This window comes from Drosophila kikkawai, chromosome X (assembly GCF_030179895.1).
Source record: "Drosophila kikkawai strain 14028-0561.14 chromosome X, DkikHiC1v2, whole genome shotgun sequence".
Lineage (NCBI taxonomy): Eukaryota > Metazoa > Arthropoda > Insecta > Diptera > Drosophilidae > Drosophila > Drosophila kikkawai.
Genome location: NC_091733.1, coordinates 28,172,425 through 28,188,933, shown reverse-complemented (window position 1 = coordinate 28,188,933; position 16,509 = coordinate 28,172,425). Strand labels below are relative to the sequence as shown.

The window sequence follows — 16,509 nt, the reverse complement described above, 5'->3', positions numbered from 1 at the left end:
TTTTTTAGAATATTCCTTACACATTTTAAAATACTTTACAAGCTTCAACAGCTTCACAAATATTATTAAAAATATTTTGATTATTTTTAATACAAGTAGAAAATTGTAAATCTATTTTAGAAAACATCCCTTTCTCATTAAAATATATTTCCCACCTCTTTAGCTTCACTGTACTTCTTGCTTTGTGTGTGTAATTCCAATTCATTGAAGTGGTGAGTGCCATTGATTTTTATTTCGCATTTGATTCGTTTCGTTTCATTTATTATTTATTTGATTTATTTGCACTGCACTGGCAGCACAGGCCAAGGAGCCCAGCCTTCCCCTTCCAGCCTTCCAGCCTTCCTGCCTTTTTAAGACCTTTTCCTGCTCCTCTCACTCACCTTTTCCCTTTCCCTCCAGGTAAATCACTCATACGCCACCGACACTTGAATGTCTTCAGCACATATTCCCATTTTGTTTGCTTCGTTTCAATTCGTTTCGTTTTGATTTGGTTATGAGAACGCTTTTCACTTTGATTTTGTTGCTAACTAAAAGAAGGAGAAGGAGAGGGAGACCCACAAAATGTATGTACCTACGTATGAGCAATATTTTCTTGCCAAAAAAAAGTGTTAATTTGTGGGTTTAGGATTTCATTTTAGTTTTGAAATATTTTCCATTAAGAAAAAAGGGAATATTTGTAGACATTTTCCTCTGCTTTTCAATCTTTTCAATCAGCCAAACGTAATCAGCATTATCGGCAAAGGGCACTCTCAAAAATTATGAGGCAATAAAAGGCATTTATCCCAAGGAGAGAAAGCCATGCCGCAAAAATGTTCTAATCTGGCTTGGCTTTTCCTCTCCCCCCTCCCCTTTCCACCCAACTAATCGCCCTTGCAGCGAATGAGCAATAAAGGCAACAAAGGCTGCTGGCAAGGAGGAGGAGAAGGAGGAGGGACCTTCCCAAAAACGGAGCCCGCCCGGCATTGTCGCCACTGCACCTTTTGTGTCAAAAGTGCACTTCCATTATTAGCGTGGGAGTGGAAAAGCGAGGAAAAGCCCCCGGAGGGAAGGCTGGGCTTGGAAAATATGAGAGAAGCTCTCGCGCATAAAGGAAGTGCATTTAATTTCTTTTCTTTTCGTAAATTTTTTGTCTCTCTCTCTTTCTTTTTTTTACTGCTATTTTAGAGGGAATCCCCGCCAGACAGCGGAGTAGCAACGACGACAACGACGACGAGTCAGCGAGTGTTTTGGAGTGGGTGTGTCCTTTGAGTGGATTTTTGTGGCCATTCATAAAGCGGCTGCTGGGCTGCCATTCATTTGCACCGCCAGGCCAAGCTCAAGATCCTTTTTTTTGGAAGGGTATATTAGGTTTTGAGAGGGAGGTTACTTGATTTTAGGCTTCAATTTAAAGGATTTTTGTAGTTAAAATTAAAGTTTAAAGTATATTAAAGCTTAAAAACTATTTATAAATATTTTCTATAATTTACTGGGTATTCTCAAATCCCAATATTAAGTTTTGGGAAGGTAGGGGATACCGAGGCAGAAAAATTACTTGATTTTAAGGGATTTCTGGGTATATTTAATATATTTTAAGGCTTTTAAAATATTTAAAAATATTTTAATATTATTTTCAGGGTATCCTCAAGTGTCCTATAAAAATTACTTGATTTTAACCTTAAATTTTCGAGATTTTTCTTCTCAAAAGTTAAGTTAAATATTTTTCTGTTTATATATTGTCTTATTTTTCTATATTTTTTTAAATAATTTTAAAGCTTTAAAAATATTTACAAATATTTTAATATATTTTACAGGGTATCCTTAAGTCTCAGGACTACCCTTTCTCCTTCACTTAACGGCATCGTCGTCTTGCCATCATAAAAATTGAGCACGACTTAGTTGACTTTTGTGCATACAAAGGGGACACACACACACACAGAGAGACACTCTCCTTCACCCACACTGAGAGAAGAGGATATAATTTTAATTTGGCTTTATTTTCATGACGCCCACAGGACGGAAGCTGCTGCTTCTGCTGCTGCGGCGGCAACAAAAACAAAAGCCAGAGAGAAGAGACGGTGGCTCCTCGCTTTATGTTCATTTAGCCTGAAACAGTTTTTGAAACATTTTTCTGGCGAAAAACCCTGGGCCACACTTTTCTTTTACGCTTTTGTAACCACGATAAATGTGCTTTATGTAGCGAGATGCCAGGACCAGGACCAGGACCAGGACCAGGACCAGGAGGGGCTCTGTTTGGCCTGCCTGATGAAATGTTTCCTGCACTTTTGCCATTTCTTTTTTCTGTTTGCATCTTGCGCCTTTTTCATTAAAAGGCGGAAAAAAAGTGCAAAAAAGGAGTAAGGAAAATAGGAAAACAGGAAAAAAGCAGAAAAAGAAAGGAGTTTAGGCGGGAAAAAGCGGTCACAATGGACACAAATGCTGGCTTTTCCACAATTAAATGTTATTTTCACTTCAAGTCTTTGTTGTGAAGAGTTTTAAAAAGGGAACAAAATTATTAAGATATAAATTTCAAGGAAAATCTATATTTTCTTTAAGAAATTTAGTTAGAAAATATAATATTTAATGTTTTCATTTTTTTTTAAATATAAATTTTAAAGAAAATCTATATTGTTTTTATAAATTGTGTTATAATATTAAAAATACTTATATTAAAAAATTTAATATTATTATTTAATATTTTAATATTATTTTAAATAAAAATCTAAAGAAATATCTAACTTTTCTCTTAACAATTTGGTTTTAAATATTTTTGCTACAAGTTAAAAATTATTTTTACACTTTTAAACTTTTTGAGAGCTTATAATGTGTCTTTAAAAATATTTAAAAAATATAAATCGCACCCCCTCTTAACCCCATAGTACCCAAAGATGATGCCTTACACATTATAAATAAATAGCAGCCTTTAGGGCGAGGGTTGGATGAAAAGGTGCCCAGAATGGAGCCGAGAAGAGTTGCAGCAGCTAACAAAAAAAAAATAGGGACACTTGCACAAAGGCCGTGTGGCGTGTATGGAAAAGTTTGAATAGAATTTTTAAGTTTGCCATTTACCAGCACACACACACTCACACACACACACACACACTCGCTTTCCAGAGAGAGAGAGAGAGAGAGAGAGGAAAAGAAAACCTTTAGTAGCGTGTAATTTGCACTTTGTAAATTTGCATAAAAGCTGCACACAAATACAGGGGAAATCCAAGGGGGAGAGGGGGGGTATAGCCTGGCATAAGTCCAAGATAGAGACGATATATGTAAATGCCATGCCATGTGTCGTCGCTTTAAGTAAGCAACTCGGGTGAAAATTAAGGGGGGTAGAGAGGAGGTCCTCTCTCTCTTTCGCCTGCATAAAATGCCATTCATTGGCACCCGAGCATTTCCATTTAGTTTTCGTTTCGTTTCGGAGAGGGGGGGTTTTCCTTCTCAGTTTTTCATTACAGATTAGCTGGCGCCACCTGGCGGCGGCACAAAGCACACACACACACACACACACACAGAGGGAAAGCAAGAGACATGCCCCGGAAAAGCATATCTACGCTTTCCACATTTTGGCTGTTCAATTTGATGCACACAAAACAAATTTCATTTGGCAGCAGCAGAGTTTTTCCCTGGGAAAACCTGGTCACCAAGGGGTTAAGGCCAGGACGAAGAGGAGTCGGAGTCGGAGTAGTAGATTGCATGACACTTTTGTCCCTAAGAAGATTACAGTCGCCACCTTTTGCCACCTGGCAATGAAATGGATCGAATGTTTTGTGCCAAAAAAAAGGGGGATATATATATATATATAAAAGAGCCTGGCGTTAAAAACAACTGAAAAACGGGGGATAAAATGTGGGAAAATGCTTACTTAAAGCATGTTTTTATACACTGAGACAATTTCAGATCAAGATTTTTATCTACCATTTAAATTGGAGCTAGGAAACCTTAATAATTGATACAAAAATATATCCAAATATAACAAATCAAAAAGTGTTCTTTCTATATATTTCCTGGAAAATCTATTGTGTTGGGGAATTTTCAATTAAAGTTTAGAGTTTACAAAATAAATTCTCTATAAATTTAAATTAATTTAAGGAGAGCAAAAATCAATGAGAGAAACAAGTTTTGGTAGTCTGTAAAAAAAAACTGTTATACATTCCTACATTTATAGTTTTGTCTTTAAATTTCCTGAAAAATCTTGGCTAAATTTCGATCAAAGATTAGATTTTATAAAGAAAATTTCCTTCAAACTAAAATTTGATCCAAGACCCTAAATAATCCATTTGGGCAGAGCAGAAATCTATAGAAAAAATAGGTTTTGGTAGTCTCTTAAAAAAAAACTGTTATACAATCCCATATTTCTAGTTTTGTCTTTTAATTTCCTGGAAAATCTTGTCTAATTTTCTACAAAAGATTAGATTTTATAAAGAAAATTTCCTTCAAAGAGCAGAAATCTACAGAAAAAATAGGTTTTGATAGTCTATCTTGGTAGAAAATCTTGATAGAAAATCTTGGCTAATTTTCTATCAATTTTCTTACAAAGTAAATTCCCTTTTTATTTCCACCTTATCAGGCCCAGTTTAAAATTAATCTAAAAACTACTAGCAACTATCTATAGCTTTCTGTCACTGCCACTGCCCTCGAAGGAGGGGGGGGGGGGGGGGTTAATAAATAAATACTTCCAAGAATCGCCTGGCGATTATTCCATTCCATTTCCATTTCCGCCCCATAATCATTCCGCACCTGAAGAAAAGGGGGGTGGTGGGTGAAGGTCCCTGGATATTGCCTTCATTTTATACACCGCAATCAAAACAGTTTTCATCAACTTTTGCCGCAATGGCGCGCATGCAATCCACCCACAACAAGGCACACTCATTTCTCACAACTCACACACACACACACATGGATATATCCTATATAGCTCATACATTTTACAGTTATATGAAGCCATTATAGTGGCCACCACACGAAAGCCAGTTTTGTAGTTTTGCAGTTTCGCAGTTTGCACTTCACTTAAATGCAATGGAGACGACGACGACGACGAGGGTCACAAAAAGAATGCCACAAAAATGTATGGACTAAGAGGGATATATACATTCACTATATATGGTATACGTATATATATATCCTACTTTTTTAGGGCCAACTCTGCAGGCCATTAAAAATTTTGCGCTGATGTCGAATTAGCACAGAGCTCGCCGCTGCACACAACACATAAATATATCTAATCTCACATAAAAGTAATTACTTTCAGCTGCCGTTGTTGTGTTGCTATCGAAAAATATTAAATTATATTGAGTGCACACACACACACACACACAAACACACACACAGGGCTAGGCTAGGGACAGGATACGGATATGGATCCTACAACCGCAGACCATAACTATGGCAAACTACGATTCCCAGCCCACCGAATGTTTCCTCTACCGTCGACATATTTGCGTCTTTTTTTTTTTTTGCCCAACATTTTTTCTACTCTACGCTTTTCCCTCGCTTTTCCTCGCTGCTTTTTGTGCGACTGCAGCGAAATTCCGCGAATTTCTCATAGCTTTTTTTTAACCATTTTCCCTTCATTTTTTTTTTTGCAGGGATAAAGGAGGAGAAACTCGGGGGATATATGGACTTTGGCATAAAGTTGGCAGCGATCAAGCCATGTCTGTGTATATATACCACATATATAGGGCTTATAGGAATATAAATATATATATAAATGTATGAATGTAACATATGAATTTCGAATATTTACAAAGAAGCCAAAGCCGGAAACACGGGATGACAGCAAAGTTCAGCGATATTAACGCGGAAAAGTATGCCACAGTTTACGGTAAAAGTATGGAAAGTAGGCATAAAAGGCATTTTTGATTTTTTTAAGGGGAGCAAATAAATACTATACACTTTTTAAGCAATTTTATTAGCTTAAATTGGGAGTATTTTCAATTTTTAATTGTATTTGGGAGAATTTAATTATGAGATAATTTTTTAAATCTTAAAGAATTCATTATTTTTTAATTTAATAAGCCCAAGGTACGCTTTTAAAGTTTCCTATTTTAAATATATTAATTTAATTTAATTTGTATTTTGTTTTATTTTAAATATTTAAATTTAAATTTCATTTTTAATTTTTAATTATTTTATTTTAAATATTTAAATTTAAATTTACTTTTAAATTTTGTTTTAACGTTTTGGTTAAATCTTTTTCTTGTTTAACTTCTTTATTTTATATTTTTATTAATTCTATTTATTTTCACCTTAATTTTCCGGCTTTCCACTATCACTTTGTTCTCCAAACCGTGTATTAATTTTGTTTTATGTGCAACTTGTATGCTGTAAATTTCTCTCTCTCTACCTTTCCCTTTGTTTTTCTGCATTTTCCCTTTGGCGATAAGCGAAAGAGACAGAGAGAGTGGGAGAGAGAGGTATAAAGACAAGAAAAGCCATGTGAAAAAGCCTGCAGAAATATTCCTAAAGGTGACTTTTTAATTTATTTACTTTATATCTCAAACTAGAAAACAAAGGCAAATAAATGGGGAAAATAATCCAAGTAAATTCTGGCAGCCACAGAAAAATCTGGGAAAGTAGAAAAATCTAATTTAATAATTTAATTCCTTTTTCCTTATAAGAAATTGGAATTTATCTCAACACTAGAGGTCAAGTGAGCATTTTCTTATAGGAAAAACTCCAAAAGGATCCCTTAAGAAAGTGGAAAATCTTCTTAAAAGCTCTTTTTCCGTTTTATTTTCTTATATTTCCAGCTTTTCTCCCTTTTTCCTCGTCTTTTTGGCTTTAGCCCAAGATCAAGGATCAAGCGCTTACGACACTTGACAGTTAAGCGCTGGAACCGCAGAAAAAAACGAGGGCAGCTTAGCAGGAGCTCAGGGAGGAGGAGTAGAAAGGATGTCCGCGACACAACCCTAAAACCCCAACCAGAGCGCGACATTCTCCAGTAGCCACTTGATGACTGCCAAGCAAGTTGACACTAATCAGTTTAGCAGACAACTTGATTTGCATACACAAATGTGCAGGGAAAAAGTCTGCAAGGAAGAGGGAAATCCAAAGGGAGGTGGAAAATCTAGGGGGGGGGGGGAAGTGGAAAACCACTTAAGCGGGCAAACTAGCCACACCTAAACAGGCTGCCTGTCTGGCTGTCATCCCCAAACACCAAGCTTAACCCACTCTGTCCCCCTATTTTTTATGGCCATTTTTTACTTGTATTTTCTTGGGTTAACTTTGCTTTTTTTTGTACTTTTTTTCTATACTTTTTTTTTTTTTTGCTCAGCCAAAACAGGAAGTAATCTATAGTCGCTCCCCGCCATTGTTTATTGTTTAATTTTTAGCCAACGTTGTTGCTGCCGCTGCTGCTCAACTTTTGACTCTGGCCAAGTCTCCGTTCTGGTTATGCCTGCTTCCTGTTTCGTTCGTAGTCCTTCGTTCTTCGTCCCTCGCCCCCTCTTGGGGGTTTTCTTCCTACCCTCCCCTCCACCCTCCTCCTGTATTATTTCTATTGTTAACAGTTTTTTGCATTTGCCGCTGCTGCAAGTAGCGAAAACTTTTCACAATGGACCTTTGTTCCCCCATACCCAAAAAGCCGTCCCCCTTTTCAACGATGCCACTTGAGCGCTACAAAAGGCAAAAAAGAGGACACACAAAGGGGGTGGGGAGAGGGAAAGCCAGAAGCCAGGAGGCAGGACCCAGGACTAAGGATGAAACAGCAGACAAAGACGGCCCAAAATGGCAAAGACGAAGACGAAGACGTTGACAACGGCGGCAGCCTTGCACCCCAAAACAGAACCCCTTTTTCCTGCACATTTTCCCCCCCAGCCAGGAAAACCCATGACACGCCCGTATCGCATTTTACTTGGATTTCGCTTTATCGGAGCGGCAAGCGGCAAGAAAAACAGCAATCTCAGCCCAAAACAGGACAAAACAGGACAACAAAGTCACCCAGTTTCCATGGCATCATCATCAGCAGCAGGTTATTTCCACACACATACAAAAAAGTGTCATTATTTTCCACTTAAAATATATATTCCCAGATTCCCAGATATATTTTGTGTCTAATTAGGGGTTGAGTTTCTAGGGATTTATCATTTTCTGCTATTATATTTTATGTGACTTTGTTAAAATAAATTATCAGAGTATTTACAAGGAAATACTTTGGGAAAATATATAAAATCTAGAATTTTCTTATATAGATTAATTATTTTAGGTTATAAAAAATATTCTGAAAATAATAGTTCAAGTCTAATTTAATAAGAATTTGTAAAATATTGAAAGATTTTGTAGTTACTTATTATTTTTAAATATTTTTTCAGAATGATATTTAACTTTTCCTATCTTCAAGAAATTTTTCTAATTTAAATGAAATTTTTAAAATGTTTTTTGAAATATATTTATATTTTTCTCGCCCAAGAAATTAATTCCAAGAGTCTAAAGTGCAGCTTATTTAACCCAAAAAATGTATATAAACTTTAAATAAATATTTCCCCTTTCTTGAAGAAAATTTTTTTGCACATAAAAATAGTGTCTGATAAATCACTTCATTAATTTAATAAAAATCCGTTAAAGTTCATTTGGGCCAGGCTCAAAAGTCGTATCGGATAACTCGGCCCGTGAAAACTGTTCATTAACTTAATGTTGCTGTTTTTTTGCAAATGATATGCATTCATATTGTCAGCTTTTTCTATTAATTTTCCACAATTTTCCACATTTTTTACAATTTATAGAGATGGATGATGGTGACACATTTTTAGCATCTCTTTTTATACAAATTAAATTCCTGGGTAAATTAGCAGAGTTTTAAAGATCTAAAAGTTTAATAATTTATAAATTAATAATAAATTTATTCAGATAATAAATTTATTTATTTAATTTATATATTTATTAATTTATAACAAATATACAAGTGAAACCCCTCATAGAAAATAAGACAAAGGGACTTCTGCAAGGGCATTCAAGGCCTCGGTAGTTGCCGAGGTTTAAAAATATTTATTAATATTTTCGAGTTCGTGAAAAATATCACAAAAATAAATATATAATATATATGTATATATATTTTGTAAATATATACATATTCCAACAATAAATAATAATTATTTCAAAATGAAAAACCTGATGGTATAATTTGCATTTAAAAATTGTTTGTAAAAGAATTTTCTGTTCTTCCTTTTCTTTTTTTTTTTTAACTTTGATTTATATTTTTATTTTTTTTCTTTTTTTTCTTGGAGCGGATGGATGGATGTATGTGTGTGTGTGGGTGAGTTTCGTTGTATTTGGAAAACATATAAACAAATGGCTTAGACGCAGACAATTGGGACATTTAGGGATACGTTTGGGGGTTTTGTAGGGATGTTTTTTTTTTCTTTTGTTATTTTTTTCGAGTGATAACATATAAGGATATACAGATATTGTTTCTTTCGTTTTACTTGCATTTTTTTATTAGCTTTGATTGTTTTTTTCTCTTTTTTCTTTGCTGCTTTTTTTGACCTGGTTTTTTTATATTTATTTTGGTTGCCTAAACTGGTAGATCGAACAAGTAGTTTGTTGTATACTTAATTCTTTTTTTTTTTTTTTTTTTTTTCGTTTGGTTAACAAAACATCAACAGAGATAATCGGTAAACTCATAAAGTGATTCATATATATCATTTATTTAATTTAATTTTTGATGAGATTTGTTTTTACCATAAAAAGCTTTGATCAAAAATCAAATGAAAACAAAGGAAAACGTAAGATCACAGAGAGATTCGAGAGAGAGAGAGAGAGAAAGATGATGACGGGGGAGATGGAGAATGTAAAAATAAAAAAAATAATTTATAAATAATTTATTAATTTATTTGTAAAAGGCGATCGGGGGACCATAACTTGTGGTGAGAGAGAGTGAGAGAAAAGGTGTGAATGGTGAAGAACCTTGGGAGAAACAGAAACAAGTCGAAGCTCGCATGCCAAAAAAAAAAACGATGAAAAACAAACGATACAAATCGATAAAAATCGATACAAATCGATAAAAATCGATTAGAAATCGATTAAAAATCGATAAAAATCATAAATCGTATGAATGGGTTAGTATGAATGTTAATATATCGCTTGATTGGTTGATCGGCTGGCAAAAAGGAAAACGAAAAAAAAAAACACAAACAGAAATCAAACATAATACACATATAGACACGGTACACATAACACATACAATTATTCATATATATGGTATATATATATATAGATATATCGAGAGATTCGATTATTCTCAATTCTCTCATTTTGCCCTACAAAGTATGCCAACGGAAAAAACGATGGAAATTAAATGTGAAAATAAAAATATATTTATATGTAAATATATGTGAGAAAAACATACTCATGATATGCATATTTTTTTGAATTTTTTTTTAGAGTCTGGCTGTGTGTGTGTGTAAGTGTGTGTATGTGAGGGCGTGCTTGTGTCGGTGAGATATAAAAATTATGAATGCATTTTTCCGTTGTTACAGTTTTTTTTTTATTAATGCTTTATGTTTTATGTTTTTTTGTTTTGTCTTTACTCTTGTTGTCGTGTTTTATTTACATGAATGATTTGTTGACTTTTCGATCTCTGTTTTTCTGTATTTTTGCGGTTCCCGGTTGTGTTCTGTGTTTGTGTGTGTTGAAATGTAATTTAAAATCAACAAAAATAGTGGCAGGTGCAGAGGGTGATTTTGGTTACGTTTTTTTTTTTTTTTAGGAATACAATTATAATGCAATTACAGAAACGATATATTTAAGGCAGACTTTTGCTTTAAATTAAAGTTCATTTTAGGCGAATTTTTGGATTTTTTTAAGAGATTTCGTTAAAGAATTATAAATTTTAAGGCTTTAAAAATCCATTTTAAATATATTTTTCAGGGAAAACATTTGGGACAAAGATGAAACCTACTTTTTGTCTTGAGTGTGACGTGTGTCTGTTTGTGATATTTTTTTTTGGGGGATGCATTTTTTACGGAATGAAAACCAAAGGCGAAAACAAACAAAACTCGATGCATTCGTGTGGATGGATAAATGGATCGATTGGATGAGGGAAACGTAAAAAATTCAGAATAAACTGAAGAAGATGCGACTGTAACATAGATTTCTTGGATACTTTTTTTTGGTTTTTCTTTTTCCAAAAAAAAAAAACTTTGTACGTCTGTGTTTCCATTTTTTTTTAGTGTTTTGTTTTTTTTTTTTTTTGACTTACCAAGGTGTGAACGAGCTCCAGAAGAGACTACAAATTCACGGGTTGAAACGTAGGATTTTTTTTTTTTTTTTTGATTTGATATATTTTTTTTTTTTTAGGTTTTTGCATGTGGGAAATGCACATTGATTTGGTGTTGAAATTTGATTTGGATTTTTGATTTTTTGGTTTTTTTTTTGTTTGGTTTAGCACACAACATGAAGGTATCGAGCCACAGCAACAGAGTAGGACAGTACACAATTAATTGACAGGACAATAAAAAAGAAATCAAAAGACAAAAATGCGTTTCGTTAACGAATTGATCAAACTTTGATATTGCTTAACAATTGGTAATAATTTTTCCTTTTTTTTGTTTAACTTTTAGCATACCTAAAGTGGAGATTTGTACTTTCATAGCTTAGTGAACCGAAAAATAGAAACGAAAAGGGAACGAAACGGAAAACAAACTGGTAACGAAACGGAAAAACGCTGAGAAACAAACGGAAAAGAACACATTTGACAAACACACTTAGTCGGATGATGAGACGTAGACGAAGACAGAGACGAAGGCGAAGGCGAAGGCGGAGTTCAGCGGGCATCTTCGGGTTAACTGACACATCATCTTGGTTGGTTTTAGTATGGTTAGTTGGTTAAAAATGCTCAACTCAGGCGGAAACGGAAACGGAACAGAAACGAAACGAAATGAAGAGGAAACCATAGGGGAAACGGGGGTATTGGAAACAAAAGTTTTTAAACTTAAAATCAATTTCGCTCATCGGTCTTCCTCAGTTTAAAAGTTTACTTTTTTTTTTGGGGAATCCTCTCTTCTTGGTCTTCGCATCGGCGTAGGTTTCGGGGGGTCTTTATAAATCAGAATCGAAATCATAGCAACAACTCAAGAGACACGCTATATCAAGTTATATATTGTATATATATATAGAACACAATGACAGACTAATCTGAAGCTTAAGGAAACGAAACGAAAGCAAATCAAAGTTAAAGAAAACTATCGATAATGTAGCTAGGTCTGGTTCTTAGTCGTAACACTTATATAGATCGATCTGGCCACTTACTTATACCTTTCTTCTGTAGGTTTTTAACTCGTTTCTATATCATTTGTTTTTGGTTTTATTTTCTTTTATATATATTTAGTACTTTTTTTTTATATATTTTTTTTTTTGGGGTTAGACGAACACAAGGAGGTTTACACTAGACAACACACATACTCAATGAAGTGCTATCATTATATATTCGCTTTTTCTCGTCAAATATTTCAGATTTTTCTTGCTCCATGTAGAGAGAGACAGAGAGAGTTCGAGAGAATGAGAGAAATGAGGCGGCAGAAAGGAATGAAAATGAAAAGTACAACCCGGAAAATTCGAAAAAACTCAAGGGAGAAAAAACTGAAGAGAGAGAGAGAGAGAGTAAGTAATTTTTGGTTTTGGAAAACTATGGAAAAGTATACATCTTTTTGTGAGTTTCTTTTCTTATTTTCGGGCATATTTTTTCTTTTCTTTTTTCTTCACTTATCTTCTTGGCTTTGCATTTCCCATTCAGGCAAGAAAAGAAAAAGCTCAAACTAGGAAAATTTCGGTTTTCCTCTTTTCTTTCTTTCTTTTTTTTTCTTTTGTGTTGGGAAAAATCAGAGGATCAAATCAAAGAGATCGAATCGGAACAAACAGAAGTGGAACGGAAACGGAAACGGAACGGAACGGAGGGGAGAGAACTCAGAGGAACAAGAGAAAAGAAAACTTTGAAAATTCAACATTTTGTCTTGAGATTCTTTCATTCTCATCTCAATATTATGTTTTGTTTAGTTCTTCTTTTTTTTTTAATATTTTTTCAAGCGCATAAATGATAGACTCATTGAGGGGAGAGAGGCGTTCGGGATTGTGGGAATGTGAATGGGTTTAGATTTTCATTTCTTTTGCTTCTTCTTGACTTTTTTTTTACTTCTTTTTTTAAATTTTTGTCGACTGATTTTTGATTGATTGAGACTAGAGTTTGGAAGTGTGTTTTAGTTGAAGTTTGGTTTTAAAATTAAAACAGATTTCTTTTGTTTTTCTTTTTTATATATTTTTGAGTTTGTAAAAGCATAACGTAAAAATGCCATATATGTATATATAGTTGGATAAATGGTGACTATATCTGGTTATATATACATATATGCGCTTCATACAGAATAAATTTGAGCTTTTTCCCTTCATTGCACCCGTAAAAGCTTAAAGAAAACACACACAGAACCGAAAACGGAAAAAGTTCAAACGCAATTCCAATGAATGAAAATTTTCTCAATCGCAAACCGGATCGTGTGCGGTGGGGTGCTCCAATTGCAACCCTCTACATATAATATATATATACTATATAAAGACGATCCGTGTTTGCAACTCAAAAACTCAAAAAAAACTCAAAAGATCGAAGAAAAAGTTAACTCAAGAGTCCCTCTCGTATATATATTGAGATTTATATATATATATGGTCAATGGTCATGGTTCAGATCCCTGCGCACTAAGAGTCAGACGCATACGTATATGTATATATATATATATATAAAGGCTATATATCGGGTATATATATATTCTAGGTGCTAGATCTTAGGCCAATGGCGCATCACTTACTTTTCGCTGTACTCGTCCATGTGGGCGTACGACTGCACCGAGTTCTCCTCGATGAGGAACTTGACCCTCTGGTAGAAGGAGGCCGTCACCGAGGGCGGCTGCTTACGGAGGAGCACCTCCACGGGATCGTTGGAGGACAGGCACATGATGTGCTCCGAGCAGGCGGGATGAGAGCAGCATTCGCTATCTGAACAATCGGTCATGCCATCTGTAGGGGGGAATTAGGGGGAGATATATATGATATATTCTATGTTTTTAGGAATTTTAAAACTATGATAAGTCTTGTTTTTATTATAAAATAAAAGCTAAGAGCGGAATATGTCATGTTAAAGACCCCACAAGTGCTGTTACGAGCCTAAAATGTTCTGTAATAAGCACATAATGCTTTGTTAGAAGCACAAAATGCACCAAAAGTGCTGTTATTAGGTCTGTTATGGGCACAAAATGCTCTGTTATGATTAGAAAATGCACCACAAGTGCTGTTATGAGCATAAAATGTTCTGTTATGATCACAAAATGCTCTGTTATGATTAAAAAATGCAACACTAGTGCTGTTATGATCACAAAATGCTCTGTAATGGTCTAAATATTCTCTGTTAGGAGCACAAAATGCACCACAAGTGCTGTTATGAGCATAAAATGTTCTGTTATGATCACAAAATGCTCTGTTATGATTAGAAAATGCACTACTAGTACTGTTATAATCACAAAATGCTATGTTATGGTCACAATATTTTCTGATAAAAGCGCAAAATGCGCCACAAGTACTTTTATGATTAAAAAAAGGTCTGTTATTCACGTAAAATGCTCTGTTATGGGCACAAAATGCTCTGTTATGAGCACAAAATTCACCACAAGTATTGTTATACTTAATGCTCTGCTTTACGCTCTGTTAAAAATTACTAAATACCATGTTAAATCACTTTTATTCAACTTACCGCCATCGTTATCGATATTATCCTTGCAGTTCAGTTCCAAGGCAATTGAACAATCGCTACCAGCCCATCCTTCAATACAATCGCAACGATATTCACCATTTTCCAGGGTACACTGACCGTGTCGAGAGCAACCATTTTCGCAGCCAGCTGTGTGAAAAATATTATATATTATTTATTATTATTATATATATTTTATATACGAATTAATATATATATATATTGAAGAAATTTTAACAAAAGCCCCATAAAGTAGGTAGCATAAGTGATTTTAATTCCCGTAATTGTTGGACGCCAAATAAATAATGCAAAACGGCATTTTAATGGCTATTAATGATTGCATATATATGTGTATATAAATTGACAAGTGTGTGGCCTTTTGCAAATTACAAGTTTTGTTTTCATTAAAATGCTAAAGGACTTCCCTCTCACACACCCTCCTCTCAGATAAAAAAAAAAAAAATTAATCGTCCTTTGTGAGCTGTAATTTTATTTAACGCTCTGAGATTTCTGCAAAATGGTTCGTTGTAATTAAGAGCAAACTGTCCGGATCGAGTGGCTTCAAATTGAATGATAACACGGGTATTTCCATTTGAAAAACCAAACTCCTCCACCCACCCAGCCACCGAGGGGTAGAGTCAACATCATGAATATAAAAATAATGTTGATGTTTGCTCTCACTCTCAGTGGCAGTTAACCTTTGGCTCGACGAAAATGTTGGGCAAACATAAAAACCCAACGGAACGTAACCTAACGATAGATGATTTGCCCTCATTTTTACTCTTTTTTTTTGTTGGGATACTCTGCCAAAGGGTACATTAGACTGAATGAGACTTTAAAAGAGCTATTAAAATGGAAGTTTTTCAGAAAAAATGTATAGGTTTAGCAAGACATTTGGGTTTTGGAAATTATAGAGTATTCTAGATATAAGTTTTTTGTTTTTTAAAATGTAGTTTTAAGCTCTTGAAATACTTTTACTAGCCTTTTTTAGAATTTAAATAATTTGTTTTATTTTTCATATTTTATATTGTTTATATTTTATTTTCTTTTTTAATCTGAATATTTTCCCAGAGTATCTTAAATTCTTCTTTACAAAACTTAGCCTTCTTTTTTCTTTTTTTTCTTGTTTTTTTTTTTTTTTTGTTACCATCATTCTGGCTTTATTTGTTTGTGCCACGACAGCATTTGACGCAAAGTTAATGTCACTTGACATGTGTCATTTGCAAAATGGGGTAAGGTAAGCGGCACAGCCCCTTTTCAGCCCCCATTCTCACCCAGACCCCCCCCCCCCTCCCCCCACCTCCTTTTGCACCCCATTTCCAGGGAATGCTGCTAACTCAGCTTCCGGCATGTTAAAAAGTTTGCGGCGCATAAAATGACTTCCTCGGTTGTTACTGCCTTCCTGTTTACGAGGTCCTCTCGAGTCCTAACCCCCCTCCTCCTCCACTCTTTTTGAGTGCGTGTTTGTGTGTGCACATATTGGCAATAACTTCAAGTGTTCTTGTTGCAAATACTATATATATATGTATATAGATTGGAAAGGAGTTGGGGAATCTGTCAAATCTGTGTGGACTTGCATTTTAGACCACCAACTATAAAAGGCCAAAGAGAAATGGCCAAGTTTAGGGGTTACAAGATGGATTTTAAAACGAGATTGAAGAACTCAAATTGTAAGGAATATAAAGTGGCAAAGGAGAGAGTGTAAGGAAAGACACTTTTCTGCTATTATTTTAAAATACTTCAAGAGGTTTTCAAGACAAAAAGGAATTATTCAATCAATTAATTAAATATTTATATAAATTATTAAAAA

At 34.4% G+C, this 16,509-nt stretch overlaps 1 protein-coding gene across 5 annotated transcripts in view; it reads right to left on the bottom strand.

Moving 5' to 3' along the window:
- The window catches only part of Ten-a (tenascin accessory), a 176,664-nt gene that overhangs the window by 31,661 nt on the left and 128,494 nt on the right, over positions 1 to 16,509 (bottom strand). For 3 of the 5 annotated variants that reach the window (XR_011445486.1, XM_070287770.1, XM_070287772.1), the window contains 3 exons: positions 14,703 to 14,849; positions 13,765 to 13,972; positions 11,171 to 11,197 (listed from right to left, as the gene is read on the bottom strand). Coding sequence is in view for 4 of the 5 variants with exons in the window: in XM_070287770.1 (XP_070143871.1) it covers positions 11,171 to 11,197; positions 13,765 to 13,972; positions 14,703 to 14,849 (382 nt within the window). In the remaining variant the exon portion in view is untranslated. The remainder of the gene's footprint in view (positions 1 to 11,170; positions 11,198 to 13,764; positions 13,973 to 14,702; positions 14,850 to 16,509) is intronic. The other 2 variants (XM_070287771.1, XM_017168681.3) reach the window with 1 other exon arrangement.